Raw genomic sequence first — 18,597 nt, 5'->3', positions numbered from 1 at the left:
CTTATGCGTATGGACTATACATCAGCTCTTGGTTAATTAGTTACAAAAATTTTGTGAGCTTGATCAGTTACACTCCCCCTGTACAGAGCACAGTAAAAAATGAGCTATTGCATTCCATGGTTTAACGCCACGTACTTGTTGATACATCGCTATTTATGCATCTCGCAAATAAAAAAAAAGAGAAAAAAGATACACCAAAGTATACATAAGTACACGAGACGTCACTTACATTCTCAAGTTGTTTTAAATTTGGAGACTTTATGACAAGGTAAAATTATTTTATACTATTTTGGTTTCACAATTGTATAGATGTCTGTTCATATCACTCACTCCTTTTTCTAAACTTTGTAGATTTTTCATGATAAGGAAAGTGTGCATGTTCCGGTTTCATAGCTGCAGCAATGGCCTTGACGGCTGTAAAAAGTTGAATGCGTTTCTTTGTGTAGCTTTGCATGGACACACTCATAGAATGTAGAGTCATGTTAATACGTCACCTCGTCTCGTTTGTGTGGTCCGATTTCGCCCGCCATTGCATCGCTGCATGGGCTATTTTGTTGTTTGTTCTCAACACGGTGTAAGCGAAAGCGGTCATGGCAGGCAAGTGTTCCCCGTTGGGGGCGCTTGACTCAAAATTTCATACAGGATGATAGAGTACCACTATTCGTGTCGGCATTAGAGGCTGAAGTCTAAGCTTGCCAAATGTCAAAGTACACCATCAATATAATACACACACACGACTCTTTGTAGACCTACAGACTGCCTGGCATACAATCAGTTAAAGTTCTGGTCCTTCTGGTTGTTGTGATCTTACACTATAGTGTCATAAGTGATATGTATTAACTATTTTGAATAGAAATGTCAAACAAAGATTTCTTTCTGTGAGAGAAAACCTCTCAGCATCGCTACCCCCTTGAAATGTAAAACAAAGACTTCTTTCTGTGAGAGAAAACATCTCAGCATCGCTACCCCCTTGAATGTGCTCTGGTCTCAACGATCACTTTGTCACTACTAGGCAGTCATTGACTGTGACGTTCAGCTATGTTGCCTCGATCTTTTCCAATCAATGTACAAAAAGGAAGTAATAAGAACATATCTTTCAGAATGATTGTTTCCGTGTATTTAAGTTGCAATTACTTTATAACACATCATCTTATTGGACGAGTGCGAAGTAATTTTTGGATATAATGCCACCTTCAGATATTTGCCAACACCCCTGAACCTCTGTATAATCATGTAAATGATAATAAGATTATTCTCTAAAGAGGCGAGGGAGGATGTCACAGTTCGAAGGGAACGATTTATGCCATGAACAATTCTATAAGTGAACCAATGCATAAACTAAGACGACTCATGAATTACAAAAAGAAAGGGGAAGAAATAAAATCCCCAAAATATCACACGGTCGTTGTGTTGATCTTCACTTACATCTGCCACGATTCAAATGCACTAATCATATGCTCTGCGTAATGTGACTACTAGTATCAGACGTTTGGATGTCATACCTTAATTTTCATTGACTCATTATCAGGGGTTACAGCTCGTTATTCCAAAGGTTCGTTATTCCGAAGGCTCTTTAGTCCGAAGATTCGTTATTCCGTTATTCCGAAGGTTCATTGTTCCGAATTTCATTTTCGGATTAACGATTCTTCGGAATAACGAACCTTCAGAATGACGCCACAAATGTTCGGATTAACGAACCCTTTTTCATTTTCGGATTAACAAACCTTTAGGTATAGGGAATTTGTGTGTTTCGGATTAGCGACCCTTCGGAATAACGAACCTTCGGAATAGCGAACCTTCGGAATAACGAACAGCACCCTTATCGGTTATGCCATCCTATTCCAAACAGAGAATAACACGTCTACAATGTACTCTTAATAATTCACCCTTCTACCTTTACGGGTGTAAAACTTTAACTGCCAATAAAGTGACCGAAAGGGCATTTATGAAATCTGGAAACATCTCATATCGTCAATTGTTATTGGGAAAACTTCTTAATTGTATTTAATTTTTCAGGAAAGATATGCTTACGCTCGAGTTATTGCAAACATTATTTCATTTAATTAGTGTATCATTATTTCCCCTGCCTTCTGACGGAGATAAGTCATGAGATTCTTAATTAGAAAGCTGAAAATATCTGAAATTCTCTTTAAGATTTTCTTTGTCATTCCCCTTCCGTAGTAAATCCTGTATTTTGTAGCCTTCTCATCCGGGACAAAATGCTTTTAACCATAAAAGTAAAAATCCATAACCTCTGAACTGATCACCTGATTTTCCAAAAACTTAATCGATCTCTTACTAATATTTTTGCTTTCACTGAGCCGACATGATTATCTTATTTGGGATGTTTTCATTGAAGTGTAGACCAGGGGGGCGTTTCATCAACGAGTTCGTCGGAGGTTTTCACCGACAAATTTGCTATCAGCCAATCAGACGCAAGGATTTCAGTAGCTTTTAGCAGTTGTCAGTGTAAATCACTGACATAAAGTTTAATGAAACGGTCCCCTGGTATGTACATGCTTACTTATTGTCTTTTTATCTCCTGTAAACAATTTGGTTTTGCATGTATCTTTATTAGATTTGAATAATGTACATACACACACGCGCATATGAATACAATCGTTATAGATATAGATACAGTATTACTAGTAGTAGATAAACAGGGGACCGTTTCATGAAAGTTGTCAGCGCTGACAAGTTGTCAGTCTCTGACAATCACCATGGTAACAGTCAGTGACCAGAGCATCTCAGCCAATCAAAACCAAGGATTTTGTGGAAATTGTCAGCGCTGACTAAATTGATGAAACACCCCAGATAGATAAAGATATAGATCATTATAGACAGACAGATAGACAGACAGATAGATAGATAGATAGATAGAGAGAGAGAGAGAGAGAGAGAGATAGGTAGATACAGTAGATAGATATATAGATCTAGATAGATATACAGATACTATTAGATAGATAGATAAATAGATAGATAGATACTGGTAGATAGATAGATGGATAGATAGATGGGTAGATAGATAGATGGATAGATAGATGGGTAGATAGATAGATAGATAGAGAGATAGACAGATAGATAGATAAATAGATAGATAGATAGATAGATAGATAGATAGATAGATAGATAGATAGATAAATAGATAGATGGATAGATAGATAAATAGATAGATAGATAGATAGATAGATAGATAGATAGATAGATAAATGTATAGATACATTGTAGATAGCTGCTCTCAGCAATAGCGCCCTCTGCCGTCTCAATATTGCAAGTATTGCGACAGACAACAACGTGGATGGATGGATCGTATCGGCATGCTGTAGGCTTGCTGTACAGTCCCGGCCCTTGCGCATAATTGCATATCATAGTGCATGCATGCAGTGAGAACACGCATACTTTGTACGGCAAGATACATGAGAAGGACAGAGAAACATGAGGGTCGAAAAGTGCTACTTTTGCTCAAGCCCCATCTACCCAGGGCATGGAATTCAATTTGTCCGCAACGATAGTAAAGTGAGTGTGTTCAAATTATATGTTATTTGTTAGGAGTGTATAAATTTAAATTTTTGTTGAATGCTCATGATGCTCTCTGGAATGAGTCGCACGTTTGAGTTTGCTGTGGTCGTGGTGATATGGCGTATGATTCACAATGCGTACCAATACAGCAGAAAATCGGTTCATTGAGAGGGCAAAGCGAATGCACCTAAATACGGATAAAATAGGTTCTATCACTCGATATAACTCCAGTGTTTTCACACAAAAGCGCTTCGACAGTCTTGTTTGTCCTCTCAAAGAAGTATAAACACTGGGCTCAGTTATTTGGATAGGCCTAACACTTGCGTTACTTCATTTGATTTGTGATGGTCGACTGTGGATGGAGTGAAGATCAAAATTATAACTGTCGTATCGTACATTGATAATCCATGCATGCTTACAAACCTGCCACTTGCCAGTGTTGTTCAGTACTAGTAGATTAAAAAGACAGGCCATTGACAATTGTCAAGACTTCGAGTACTGCTGGTAATGACGTAATGTATGGTTGGACCTACTACTCATCGACCACCTAATTTTCATTTGCTTGACTAGCCCGACCAGACACTGTAAGTATGCTGTGCGACGTACGTACGTACAGCGACTGGGCTGTGTATAGTTATTGCTTGACAAGAATATTTAACATCGAAATTCACGTAAAAACTTGACCTACGTGGTTGAGAAAATCCAGCACTATGAAATGCTGTTGTTCCCTTTTCAATTTGAAGTTTCAGTGCAAAAATATCGTCGTCGAACTTGAGTGGCCTCTTTTCAGCTCCGTGCGGTGCCGCTCCTTTTTTAGATCGACCACTGTCAAGTGTTTTTGCATTGACAATGCACACTAATTGAGTTGTATTGAACACCGTGTTGTACGAAGCTTTTATTGACATTACATTACGATTTGGGTAAAATATTCATTCGAAATTTTGTCCTTGATTAAAACCATTAAATGAACAGTGAATTTTCGCGTTTTCCCACACATCCTCATCAACGGTCAAAGCCAACCCAATACATTTTTATGTGCTCTGTGTGCAGTGCAGTGCGTACTAAGCGTTCTATGTGCCAAAACTACGCGGTCATTTTCAAAAAGGGTGGTCGATGTGTAGTAGAGTGTACTTGAATCACGGTAGGATTTGGTTTGTCATTAATCAGTCAGTCATATACAGCCGTATCACTGTCATTGGTCGCGATAATCTTGTCTTGATCACCTAGGCCTAGTCTGGTGATGTAACTTTTGATGTAATCTACCAGAATGCTTCTGAAAGATATGATTCATCTTTTGTTTGCCTTATGATAGATTTTTAAGTTCTGCCGAGGAAAATGCCACAAAGCTTTCAAGAAGAAGAAGAACCCACGCAAGGTACGATGGACCAAGGCCTTCAGGAAAGCTGCTGGCAAGGAGCTGGCTGTGGTGAGTATCTGTATCTGTAGTATACATTGTGTGCATAGTCACTTGATTGAGGAGATTGAGGGTGCTATATTATGGGCTTATCAGCAAACATTTATGAGAATCATAAAAATCTGCAAGTTTACACTGCAGGTTTGCCAGCACCTAGAACTATATAACAGTAATGCATATTGATATTCATACAGTTCATTGTCAACCTGCAGAAGATTTTATGGAGTTTGAAAGATTTGTCACCCACATTGAGTTTCAGTGGTCTCTCTTTGATTGGAGTTTGGGAGCATAAACTTCCCCTCTTAGTGATAATGATTTTATGTAGATATTTCTAGCCATTTAGATTAGATATTCGTTGTGTGACATGTTGATATTTTCTGGTAGTGTCATTTGCAGTTCCACTGATTCAGGTCTGTGCACATTCAATTAACAGTGTGAAGAATGCTTTTGGAGTTTGAAAATTATTTAATAAGCATACTAGAACATCTGTCTGTGTATTTATGTATGCTTTAAAAAAATGCTGATAAATATTGGAAGAACATAACTGATTGAGTGAGATTTTGTGAAAAAAACATTTTCAGTTTAGAATTTTGCTATGACAGATTCTCATAGCCAAAGAATTGGTGTTGATTATTGCCGCAGGACAATTCGTTTGAGTTTGAGAAGAGGCGGAATGTTCCAGTGAAGTATGACCGAGAGTTGTGGCAGAAGACAATGAAGGCAATGGCCAGAGTGGAAGAGATCAAGCAGAGGAGAGCTGGCCAGCACATTATCAACAGGTAATTAGACCGTAGTTATGTTCACACTCGGCATGATTTTCTTGATGGTAACTCACACCAGGCTGTCATGCTTTGAGGTACTCTGAGTTGAGCAAGTGTTTGACTGGGATATTGGGTCATATGAACACCCATGGAACTGACTACCCAGCAACTCTGATTTGTGCAGTCATTTCTCTTGCCACTTTAAACGTCAATATTTTATTTATTTTTTATTTTTTGATGAGGTAAGCTTTGTGGTTAGGAATGCCCATATTGACAAGGAGAAATATCCGTGTGTGTGAATGTTACGTTTGTATTATTATATCAGTGAATTCATAGTCGAGCCGGATTCTTGTCATTACAGAATGACTTCTGCTAAACACAGTTTTCACTTTTATGTTTGATAGTGTACCAGTACATAGCAGTTACTGTCTATGTGTATTTAATACACATTGTATTCCACAGGGGTCATGGACTCATGGTACAATGTATGCTTTCTTTTGCATATCACTTCAAGATGTTGTCATTAATGGGTATTTGTTACTTTAAACTACTGGCAGTGCCATTAATGGTGGTGGTATTGATGATAAACCATGTGAACAGTCATGGTTATGGGAGTACAATGTACAATTCTGAGCACAAATGATTTGATATGGTACCATGTTAACATGAATCATGACTATGGATTAGTGGAAGTTTTCACAAACTTGTAGCAGATCATTAACTTTGTTTATGATTTCAGGAAATCACAAAGAAAAGTCAAGAAATCAAAGATTTTCATTACATTGCTGTGGTCAATTTACCTGATGAATTAAAGATCTGTCATAATGTTGTCATTCATATTATCAGTTGTAACATTTTTGAAACGGTGCCACCAGAAATTTATGTCATCTCTCATTGTCTCTTTTATGTCATTCTTATAAGATATTTTGTAATTTCTTTCATTGAACACCTTGGATTTCTACGTACAGATTAAAGAAGGGTAAGGAGCTGAGGAAGCAGAGAGACATTCAAGAGGTCAAACAGAGCATACACCTCATCAAGTCCCCTGCAGCAGGTAAGAATACACCTGTTTACATTACCAATGTGTTGGCTAACAGTTTGCATCTTGCAATCAAGATCAACCTTTGTCTCCTTGTGAAACTGTTGATGAGAAAAGCTTATCTTGCCTTTCACTGAAAATTGATCCACGAGATACTGTAAAAGTGGATATTTTCGCGCGACTAATTTTTCACGCTCGTACGGGTAAGAGGAGTTTCGCGTGTTTTTAATTCCACACAATCAAGACATCAACTACTGGAACGCATGGCAAGCAAAAATATTCGCATGCTTTTACTTTCACGCTAGTTCCTTTTTGCGCGAAATGCACAAAAATTTCAACACTGCGAAATGCAGGAAAATTTTGATACTGCGAAAATTTCCACTTTTACAGTATATTTCACTTTCAAAGGTATATACATATATGCATGTAATTTGGGGAAGATAATACTTATTTTGTATATCTACGTGTTATCACCACTGTTCTAATGAATATATACCTGGTCATAAAAGCATGTGCCTTCATTTAGAATGTTTGTAAAAGCATACATGTTGAAAAAATTTGTTTCAACTTTTGAAGTTGTAATTACTGTGGCAGTGTGGTTTACCTTGCTTGTGTTTAATATGTATGCTTTTGTTATACACTTCATGAAAGTGGCTAGTGTCATTGGTTTTGACATCTTCATTTATTGTGCTTACTTTTCTATTGTCGTGGCAACAGGGCTCAAGAAGAGGCAAGAAGAGCAAGTTCAAGTCATCGAGGAACAGGATGAAGAGATGGCAGAGGCCGAGGAGAACTGAGCCAAGAACTTGTGACGAGAGAACTTTGAATGTTGTCATCATCATCCATCACTTAAAGAGTGCTCTACCTCCACAAAATATAAGTTTCCAGCACCCATGGATGGAGCGAAACCTCTGGAAACCATTGTCATCCATGGATTAAAGGGTGCTTTACTACAACTAAGTTTTTTTAAGTTCCCAGCACCCATGGATAGAGCAAACCTCCCATACGCAGGAAACTATTGTCATCAGTGAGGTTACAGGGTGCTCTACCTGGACAAACAACCAAAATGCTACAGCACCCATGTATGGAGCCCAACCTCCGGTACACTGGAAACCCAAGTGTGGATAGCAGCACTGAGAGATCTAGATGAGCAGATTGCTATTTCATCGAAAGTATGTGTGACTGAAACCATTATTCATGCACCTCCCTCATTGAGGTGTGGAGACTCTCCTGTCCCACGCAGACAGAGTGAACTTTGCCCCAGCCACATGAGAGGATTAGCCTGTAGGTGTGAAAGGGTGTGTTGGTAGAGCTGGTGTTAGTGAATTCATATTTCAGTGCCGACAGTCACACTGGCTTGTACAAAATTCCATTTTCTCTTGGATCCCGCAGTCTGTGGGGCTTGGGAGTTTTGTATGGAGTGGAATTTTCACAGCTCAGTTTCATATATAAAGGCTTACTTTTTAACTTGACCACAGCACTTGGTATACAGTGCTAATGACATGTAAATCATAACCAGTGTTTGCTACAGGGCTTCATATAAGTGTTGAGAATCATTGAACACAGATTATGCGAATATGGCACTATAGGATATGTACGTGGACGGGATTGCCATCTACAAAATTTAGACCTTTTAATAGCATTTTTCTGAACATTTTGATTAAGGAATTCATGCATAGAAATCACAGTACCCACACAAGCGTGCATGACAGGTCTTAAAAAGTGAATTGTGCTTGTTGTCTTTCATATGTTCTAAAACTTGTTACACCCCCCCCCCCCCCCTAAAAAAAAAAAGAAAAAAAAGAAAAAGAAAAAGAAAATAATTATGATAATACCAGGTACACGGGATAAATTCCCATCTTAAAATTGAATTGTAGTACTGGTTGATGGACACATTCTTTAAACAAGATGGTGTACAATTCCATGTAATGAAATTTCTACACAAATGACATTTTGTTTCGCAGTCATATCCAAAATGCATAGCAAGTGCTATGCGATACGAGGAAAATTATTCCTTGCTGGTTTTCATTTCTTTATCTGACTCATTAATATTTGTCCACCATGCAAACACACTGGTACTGTAATATGTTATTTGTTTGAATTTGATTAAAATTTTAATTGATGCATTGGCCAAACTACTCATGAACTTCTGTGTATCTGGGATACACAACCACTTGAGCGAAGGCATTCTTGCACTGGGCGTTGGTTTAAATACAGAGGACTCAGGGCCAGCCGTTTTCTTTCATTATATCGAAATTTCATGATTTCTGAACAAATGAAGTGCATAAAGATATCTAGATGATGATTTTGGGCCCCAAATTTTACTTCATTGTATCCCTAATTTTGTTAAAACCGTGTTCTTATAACGGAAGTGCAGTGTACATGTAGTGGATACCAACAGTTGGTGCATACAACTCTGTAGTATCACACATGGTGACATCTGGCTTAGCAAAGACAAGTTAAGGTTGATGAATTTGTCCCAATCTGTGCTGCTGACCCAGTAGAGAAAATTTCTTTGCAATGATCCAGTTTGGAGTTTCATTCTGTGCATGAGCAGATAAATGTCTTTTTGTAACATTCTCAAGGGAGCCTGTTAACATAGAAGCAAGATGGATTGGCTTTGTAGGTGGCATCTACCGTAAACACATGTGTAAGGTGCGCCCCCAACTTTGAACAATGGACAACCCCCCCCCCCCCCCCCCAAAAAAAAAGAAGGAAAGAAAAGAAAAGAAAAAACTCACCAAATACGGACACAGGTACTTCCGACTTTCTATATATTTTTCAGGACAAAAAAGGTATGCCTTTAGGGTATACCCAATACATGAGTGTTTACGTTATCTTTACCATTATGTTTCGAGGGTTTAAAATTGAAGGTTATTAAAACCATTGCCTACTGCGAACTGGTCTGTAGGCTTGATATCAACTCGTAGGTGATGGTTACTGTGGTCTTGTGAAGGGAAATCATCATTAGTACATGTATTTTCATCCAGTGACTGGAAGTCTGGTTCATGGAACTTGAAGGTCCCTACACTGGTACTTTACACCTTTCTCAAGAGTGTGTCAGATGTGAACAAATGTATATCTTCCCCAATTAATGTTATGCAATGTGAGATTTACACATTTTGCCTCCTAAACTGAACTACATGTGTACATATCAGAATGCATAAACATCTGTTGTAAAGTAAACATCAAAAACTAGTAATGTCTATGTGTGTACATTTTGTTCATTTTTTTTTGTTTTTTTTTGTTTTTTGAGGGGGGGGGATGATAAAACTAACAAGCCTTGTTTTACATACTGTGTGCTGAAAGAAATGTGTCATATGAACAAACTTTAAATGACCAATATCGGTTTTTACATGAGAGAAGTGTTTTTGCATATTGATTGAAGTGAATGCATGGAAGAGAAAGGATAGGTATGTCATTGTGTCTTTGGTCCTGAGAATGCATGCAGTCTGATATGAGCTTTGAACTCGAGTCATCTTTTCACTCTTATAGAACAGAGTAAACTTTTATACAGCTAGCATATTGCCAACAGTGGGGTATCAGGAAAGCAGTTGAGAAATGTTATATCTACTGTAAAAGTGGAAAATTTTGCGGTGTCAAACTGCTCACACATTATCCACTATCAGAAACCAGAGTGAAAATAAAAGCATGCAAAAATTTTTGCTTGCTATTTGTTCCAGTAGTTCATGTCTTGATTCAGTGGAATTAAAAATATGCAAAACTCATCTTACCAGGCCGAGCACAAAAAATTACTCACACGAAAATATCCACAGTAGCTACATGTACCTCCAGCCATGGCAGCAGTATCAAGATTATGTATATGCACACAGATCAATGAATAAAGAGGAAAAATAAGTGTTGCATGCATGGAACCAAACATACATTCCATAAAGCCTCCCTCCCCCCTTTGTCTGCAAATGGAACAGAGCTACAGTTTTACATATAGATACATGTACATCGAGTCAATCTTGCACAAGTCAAATCTGAAAAGGTCACAGAAAGTCTTTAGATTTACAAAAATTTAACATACACGTTAAATTAGCAAGTACATGTACATATTTACAGTATAATCCATCTGGGGTAGTTTTCTTTTACTGAGCCAATTTTCCGACTTGTGTAGTTTCCTATTGGACATAATACAACGCGTATGTCTTTTTTCACACTTACAAACCTACTTTTCAGGAATCTCCACCCCTCCTTTATTCAGTTCCAATGGATTGCCAATTATGTGGGTTTATTCTTCCCAAAATGGGGTGTAACAGGCAATAATCATCAACTTCATGCATTCAGACATATTTCGTATCAGTCTACAAAAACAAATGAGCAAAAATATTAACAAGAGAATGTAAATGCCATTATTAGGTTTCCGTTCATTTAAACGTTTATTCATGGGACAAACTGCCATTGTATAGTCAATATTTGCATTGCCATCTTGAGATTCACCTAGGTACACGAGGACAACTTATCTCCTCCCACAAAGAAACAGTCGTATGCTTGGACTGGGTAAATGACACACAAGTGAAAAAAAAGAAGCACTGAGCTGTGTTCAAAGGGGGACAGAAAATATTCGCAATGATATGCATATGTACAATAATGATAATTAACCTGGTAACAACTATAACAAGCACAAATTATGGGAGTTAGATGGCTTTTGGTTTGACAACTGCTTTTTCTATAAGTCACTAGTGCATGAAATTTTTAGTGCAATCTGGCCTGAGTGTTTAAAACACCAAATACAAAATACAATGTAGAACTGAAGATAGAATTAGAAATGGAACAATTCCTGCCATTGTCAAAATTGATTTGAAATTACACCTTCAGTTATCAACGAGGACAAACGACACACACTCATGAAGCAAAGGAAATGACTGGCAACTGTTTTGCAATGAATATTAAGAACATTTGTCACCCTGTATGATATATCAATGATACATTGTATGTGTAATGTAAGGTACATTTGCATTACAGAACCTCTTTTATAGTATTTACCATAATTATCAAATGTCTTTATACGCAGTATATACCAAAAAAGTATAATCCTTGTCAATGTTAGCACCATCACACAATAGAAATTTTTAAACACTGTCCATTTCCATTCTGCATATTAACCCCCCCCCCCATACCAAAAAAATAAAAGAAATAAAAAAATAAAAGTACACATTTTATTGTGACCAGATTATAAAAGTACACTTGCATTAATCCTTTGTGTGCCAGAATAAGAGATCTCAGAAAATGTGAGTCCTGACTGGAGGACTACAGGAGAGTAGACCACTGCTACCACTGAGACAAGACGAGGCAAAGGAGTGGGATAAAGACAAGATTGGTACAGGGTCAGTGATGTGTAGGAGCATGGCAACATGGACACTATTACTCCTAGGTACATGCAATATCATGAGAAGAAACTGGAGAAGACATCGATTCAGGGAAGAAAGAGGGTGATGAAGGTAACAATGACCAGTACAGTACAGGGGAACCTTGTTATAAAGAGGTCAGCCATAACAAAACCCTCTCATTACAAAGTGATTTTCGCAGGTCCCACCTCTTTACATTCCTTAGCTTTTGTACCCTGATACAGTGAGAAACCTGATATAACGAGGTAATTTTCATAGTTCTTGGGTCGTCCTTATAGGAAGGTTCCAATGTAATGCCCAGATATGACGACACATATACAGTACATACACATGATGAGAGTTTATCGGCTACGTCTCATCGAGCAGGTGACTGGGAAAGCCCCCATGATTTCATTCGTGGCACAGCACCGCATGTGAGCACCAACTACACAGACCTGGGCCCCGTTTTTTCAAAAGATGAAATCGATTTTAAATTTCCTTACCACAAAGGCTGCCATAGGCTTACAGTTGAAATTAACTATATAATCAATTTTAACTCTTCATAAAACAGGACCCTGAACTGCACTGTGATACGGCTTTTCAAACAAAGAACCACGTGAGAACAATTGTATTTTGACCAAATGCTCTTCTGAATATACCGATAGAAGTGTTGCAAAATCAAGATATGAATTCCTGATGCTGTAAAAGAGAGCAAATCTATTATCTTATTGCTCTTTTAATATCCAATTACCTCTTTATGACCCAGGACTACCAGAATGTGTACTTCAGAAACAGGTGTTAAGATTGAAGTGTACTGATTTTGAATAACTACATATAAAAGAACATACAATGCCTACAGTGTACAGTAAATCACAGACATTTACCACCAACACCAAAAAAATAATAATAATGGTGATAATAAAAAAAGGTACTGAAATGCTAAGGTATTGATGGTAACATAATTACGATATAATGAGAAGAAAATGAGAAAAAGAAGAATATAATTGTATAAATTTTGCAGCAAACAAATCACTTGCATCTCACCGGAAGTTCTACAGTAAGGAAATACATGTAATTTGGTTTCCACAACTATCAAGTCAAGTTTTTCACGAAGGGTCAAAAACTTCAATCAAAATGATTTTATTGCACATTTAAAAACAAATGACCTTTTCTGTGTTTTGAATGTCCCATCAAGCAAATAAGTAACCAAGTAGAGCTTTAAACATAAGGATGTGTTGTCCTTCTAGAACATGCTGTAAAAATATGCATTAGAAGAATTGCTCCTAAATGATAGCTCTGATTACAGTTTGTATCTATCTCAGAAGCAAAGGTTCTTGCATGGCATATTTGCAATTTACTGTGCTAAAGTTCAACTCTTGTGTAATAGCATGAAATGCATTCACATTCAAACATGCATTTCAACAGCAAAAAAAGGGTTTAGTTTTTGGCACTTGTACAAAATCATCAACAATCAACCACAATGGTGTATGAAAAATCAACAGCACAGTATCCATATCTCATTCTGTGTATTATTGTATTACAACCCTTTCTTTTGAACAAACTGCTTAAAAATTGCTTCTTACATATCTCCCCCCCCCCCCCCCATTTCATTAATATGAGTACATGGATATGCACATGTTAACTATCCTCTTTCTTGTTTTATTTACTTTTTGTTTGTTTGTTTGTTTTTTGTTTTTTAACTCTTGGTTCATGGCTAACAACAATTTTTTTTTTCATCTAAACTGTCACTTTAATACATACATCTCATATGATGCCTGAATCACATTTTAGAGGCAGAAATCGAAAAAGGGAATTATTTCATATTCTGAAGACCTCAGAATTGCATCCATACGAAAGCTCCACACCTGTGTGTACCATAATTTTAAAATACTATTTTCTCTTTGATAGAAGTAAATTTGTCCAAAGTAATTTTGGCACATAGCATCAGCCAAAATTGCAATATCTGCATAATTATGCCAACACTGTCTTATGACATTCTTTCACAGGGCACAGGTCTCATTTAGAAGGAATAATAAGTATAAAATATAACTAAAAGATGTTTGTGGGAAAAATGCTCTGCAACAGCACCTTTTCTTGGAGCAAAGCAGTGTTATAAACAATCAACAACAAATGAGTCTGCACAAGAACAGCAGCTTAGGAAAAGGAGGTCTATGCAACAGGAAATGACTGTCAATTTGTGCTATCATTTCATGCCTTGAATATCCAAGAGTATGTGATAATAGCCCGCAACAATTCTGAAATTGCATGGACCTAAAGTTCTGCTCATTTAGTTAGAGATAAATGTTTTCCAATCCTTCAAAACTGATCTAGATACTTTACTTGATTTACAAAAAAAAAAGAAAAAAAAATCACAAACAAAATGTGTGTAAGCATAACACTTACTGAAGTGTAACCAATATTATACAATCAATTTCAACTAAATAGAAAAGAAAATAGATCTTTAATCTCTTTGCAATCAGCATAGCTATAGTCTCAACAAAAGTTCAGTGACTGTGAAATGAAAAGCATGCCATGTAAAACTGAATAATCACACAAAAACACAAATCGACAAGCACAACATCCCCCATAACAAGAACAAATAAAAGACCTTTTTGCTATTCCAAACACAGACAAAACATCTACATTGTACAAGCGAGTACAATGCTACCATAGCATTACTGCAGGCTGGAACTCTGTTCAATATACCTACAGCCATTAATGCTTACATATTTGACTGCCATTTGCTCTCTGCAGATCTTGTGGAAGGAAAACATGTGAAATGCACTTGTACGGCACATTTCTTACCCTCCTACATGTTCCTTCTTACTATAAATTGCTTGTTGTTTTGTTTTGCATTTGTGTGTGCATGGGTGCTGGGGGTGAGGGGGTTGGGGGTTTGGAAGAATTGGTGCATCTGAGATCAGTTTTAGTGCTGCGCATATGCACACGATGAAAGCGAATAAACAAAAATGACATTTTCAGTTTGCAATGTTGCTAACCAAAGAGGAATATGAAAGCTATGACTCATATTTAATTTACTTAGCTTCATTCACATGCATGTTGGTATTACTCATTCCAGCAGTGATAAGACTCTAAACAGACTCTTCTAGTGGTATGTGGCAACTTGTATGCCTCCTTTCAGGGAAATCTTCAGACTACACCTTTCTCCCAACAAGCAATTCCACAGTCTGAGTCAATATGCACATGCTCATTGATGGACCGAGTAGCTTTGAAATTCCCATCATGCTTTGCTCTTTTTGCTGTTTTAGATATGCCATGAGATATGCTCCATGTTTTGTCCTTTAGTCCTTTCACCGCTTTGTATTGTAGGACTGAAAGCGCTGGTTCATTGGGTTCTCTGGTGCCTTCATCCAATCCTTCTTCAGCATCTGCTTGAGTTGAGACAGCCGGAGGTTGGGATTCTCTGCCTTGAGTCTTGGGAGGTTCTCCTCCTCGTAGGCTGCGTACGCTGCCTTCACTCGCTTCTCTGGGTGCTTCTCCAAGTTAGCCTCCTTTACGCTGTCAAATAGAATAGATCAAATACCTCAGTAATACACGAAAGGTCTACGAATCCCCCATAGATTTCCGCATTGAGACAACTCCCTTTATGACCTAGAAAAATGTTTACAATTTCAACAGACACTTACAGTATTCATGTAAATGCATATTTTTGCTGGTATAAAACCCAGATGCTTGATTCAAACTGTGACAATATTGGCGGATGGCTTTTGCTCACCTGCATGCCAATATACGTTATCATGAGCCCCATTCTGATCATGTTCACAACAGGTGTGCATAAACAAGATGAGAATGAAATACACCATTGTCCATCAGCTAATTACTGCCCATGTTTATTCCTCTCAGCTTAACTCTGCTCACATATATGATGGATTATTTGAAAAGGCAGATAATTCTATTTCTTTCTCACCTCAGCGCTGAGATGGCCTCATCAATGTTCCTCGCCGAGACGACTCCTTCCCCGGCCTCCTCAGCCAGAGCTAGGTTGGCGTTCTCTTCCAGGGGAACTTCAGTGTGGGAGAGTTGTCTGTCTGCCATGGCAGCTGCACGAGCTATCAAGAGGGGGGAGGAAGGATTTAGATGGAGAGCTAATGTAATACTAGTACATGTATTTTATTGCCCCTGCACTATATCCAGTACAGAATTAGCAGTACTTTTGAATGATTGATAGTATTTGGACCAAATTCAGTCATATTTAATCTTAACCCGTTGCCGACGGGCTGATTTTGCTACAACACACATTTCCCATAGATACCTGCCCGAGTGTACTCGGGACTAGTCTTCAACGGGGTTAATGATGGGAGGGTACTTCAAAACATATCTTCATATGTCTCTAAATTGCAATTGTGTTCTCACTTTTGCACTTGTTCTGAGGGAATGCAAGTTTGCAAAACTTTCAACAGTACACGTGTATGTAATTTTTCACTTAACAGTACCAGGTACTTTATTCAAACATAAGAAACTAAATGTGTTTAAGAGTTGCTGTTACCGTTCTCTTCCTCAACTCTCTGTCGGTTGGCAGCAATTTCAGCCCGGGTGACCTTTGGTGCACTCTTCTTGGTGGCAGGACCTTTCAAGTTGCTATCCTCTTCATCAAAGAGTTTCTTGTTCTCCAGCTTGCGTGCCAACTCTTCCTGCCTCTTCTGTTCCTTACCAGCCTAAGAGATGAACAGATGAGTGAGCATTGTGATTTAAACTAGCTGCAAACTAGTACAGTCACACCTGTGGCCACCCATGGGAGATGAAAAAGGTGGCCGCCATAGATAGGACCTTTAACATGGCTTTCCTCTATGACAGAATTTTTTACACTGTAGTAGCCGTATACAGCACAAGGTTTGACAGTACATGTATATCAAATTCACCTACACAGCCAAGGTACAAGCAGGCCATCAATATCTTTATTATACCATGGACCTACAATGAAATACACAGTGGATTCTCCTTTTACTGTCGGACCAGTGAATTTGTAATTTTAACAGGACTAGAAAAACAATAAAATACAGAGAAGCTTCAAACTTAATGGCAAAGAAAAATAATCCTTTTATTTGTGTTTTTAAAGACAATGGGAGGCTAGCATATGCATATCACTGTACATGTGTACGTATATTACGGTGCATTTATGTTCATGAACAGTGATCTGTTTGACTAATAGGTACAGCCTTGAATGAACATCATTCCAGAAAGTAGTCATAGGTGCCCTCAAAGTACCTGTCAAAGCATAATGCAGTGTGTTTACTCAGTTTTACACAAATCTTATTGAACTGAAAGGGCCTATGTGTAGGACTTGTCACATTTTTTTTTTCTCTCGCCCAAATGGCTAATTTACTGCTACAGTAATTGACAAAATTGGCTAGTTGCTTGACACATAATGACTTTCAAATGGTCCACTGGTTAGAACTACATGTACATGCCCTCCTGCATGGACATTCACAAACTGTGTCCTTGGTTTCTGACTGAGTACAACAGACCACAGAGCAAGATGAAATGAGTTTGAAAGGGGTTTGTTTTGGCAGATTTCCAGAGTGGTCCACAGTGTGGCCTGGGTCAATTAAGACAGAGTGTGCTATTTTACAATCATGATAATAATGCAATGTGAAGAAGATTTTGCAGACTTTTTTTTTCTTCTTCCTGATTAGCAAACACAAATCAACGTGCTGACTATAAGTAAATAATGTCACATTTTTCTACTTACTTTTCTTTGTATTTTCTTGTTGGCATGCTTGTCATCGTCTTTCCAGTAGGCATCTTCAATTTCCTTCTGTTTCTTGGCCTCAGCAGCAGCTTTGGCATCCGCTTTCCTCGCCCGCGCCTCTACTGCCTTAGAGTTCTCTCCTCTCATTTTCTTAGGCATGATGGCAATCACAAGGTGCAATGACTGCAAAGATTCTACGACAATACCTCAGTCATGAACTGGCCAGAAATCATCAGATTGTTGACCACTGGTTGTATCTCCTCACTGCACTTCACAATCTGTCTGAAGTTCTCTTGGCGAGGATTGTGATCAGCTCAAGCTACCCCTTCACAGCTCTATACCTGTAGCTGTAGCCATAATCTGATCTAGTGCTCTCAAAACTTGAATGGCCTGTTGATAGAAAATGCTCCAAAGTACCCTCACAGCAACTAAGACAGCTCCTTCAATTCACCTAGACATGAAGGGAAAGAATGCAAACATTGAATAACTTAGCTTAAGGATCAGTTTGATTGATATGTAAAAATATATGACCATTTTCACAACATTTTATGACACTGTGCACAGCATTATTTAAAAAAGGACTTTCTGACCATGCTTGATACTCACACTGGAGGTGGCAGGTGGAATCCACACCATATGGTATCATTTATACATTTTACAAAACTTTGTTCAGAAGACATTTCTGTAAAACAAAATATTTTTGCGGCATGAAATTTTCAAGAATTGGACCGACTGCCTTTTTCATGCAATGCAATGGTTGCTTTCTTAAACTTATGTAGTGGGATTTGGTTTTGGGGGATGGTTGGTTTTAACTTCCCCTC

General features: G+C 38.0%; 2 protein-coding genes across 2 annotated transcripts; one reads left to right on the top strand and one right to left on the bottom strand.

Moving 5' to 3' along the window:
* The first annotated feature begins 3,435 nt into the window (after positions 1-3,435).
* Positions 3,436-7,957, top strand: LOC139740443 (probable ribosome biogenesis protein RLP24). Its single transcript, XM_071651036.1, has 5 exons — positions 3,436-3,516; positions 4,832-4,945; positions 5,576-5,712; positions 6,663-6,748; positions 7,451-7,957. Exons 1-5 carry the CDS (start codon positions 3,436-3,438, stop codon positions 7,528-7,530), a joined length of 498 nt encoding a protein of 165 aa, XP_071507137.1. The 3' UTR covers positions 7,531-7,957.
* Positions 7,958-15,015: 7,058 nt separating this feature from the next.
* On the bottom strand, positions 15,016-18,043 carry LOC139740442 (coiled-coil domain-containing protein 124-like). The gene is made up of 4 exons (XM_071651035.1): positions 17,777-18,043; positions 16,574-16,742; positions 15,995-16,136; positions 15,016-15,585 (listed from the first exon to the last, which is right to left on the bottom strand). Exons 1-4 carry the CDS (start codon positions 17,933-17,935, stop codon positions 15,378-15,380), a joined length of 678 nt encoding a protein of 225 aa, XP_071507136.1. The 5' UTR covers positions 17,936-18,043; the 3' UTR covers positions 15,016-15,377.
* Between the last annotated feature and the right edge of the window lie 554 nt (positions 18,044-18,597).

Source organism: Diadema antillarum, unplaced genomic scaffold (genome assembly GCF_040938485.1).
Source record: "Diadema antillarum isolate AM-2024a unplaced genomic scaffold, OU_Dant_1.0 seq00000854_RagTag, whole genome shotgun sequence".
In the NCBI taxonomy this organism is placed as follows: domain Eukaryota; kingdom Metazoa; phylum Echinodermata; class Echinoidea; order Diadematoida; family Diadematidae; genus Diadema; species Diadema antillarum.
Note: the sequence above shows the minus strand (reverse complement) of the source record. Positions and strands in the feature narration are given on the sequence as shown.

Coding starts and splice junctions, on each gene's coding strand:
- LOC139740443 (XM_071651036.1), top strand. CDS start 3,436: ATGAGGGTCGAAAAGTGCTACTTTTGCTCAAGCCCCATCTACCCAGGG. Junction 5,713..6,662: donor GGCCAGCACATTATCAACAG/GTAATTAGACCG, acceptor TTCTACGTACAG/ATTAAAGAAGGGTAAGGAGC. Junction 6,749..7,450: donor CATCAAGTCCCCTGCAGCAG/GTAAGAATACAC, acceptor TCGTGGCAACAG/GGCTCAAGAAGAGGCAAGAA.
- LOC139740442 (XM_071651035.1), bottom strand. CDS start 17,935: ATGCCTAAGAAAATGAGAGGAGAGAACTCTAAGGCAGTAGAGGCGCGG. Junction 16,137..16,573: donor GAGAGTTGAGGAAGAGAACG/GTAACAGCAACT, acceptor CCCTCTTGATAG/CTCGTGCAGCTGCCATGGCA. Junction 15,586..15,994: donor GAGGCCATCTCAGCGCTGAG/GTGAGAAAGAAA, acceptor TCTATTTGACAG/CGTAAAGGAGGCTAACTTGG.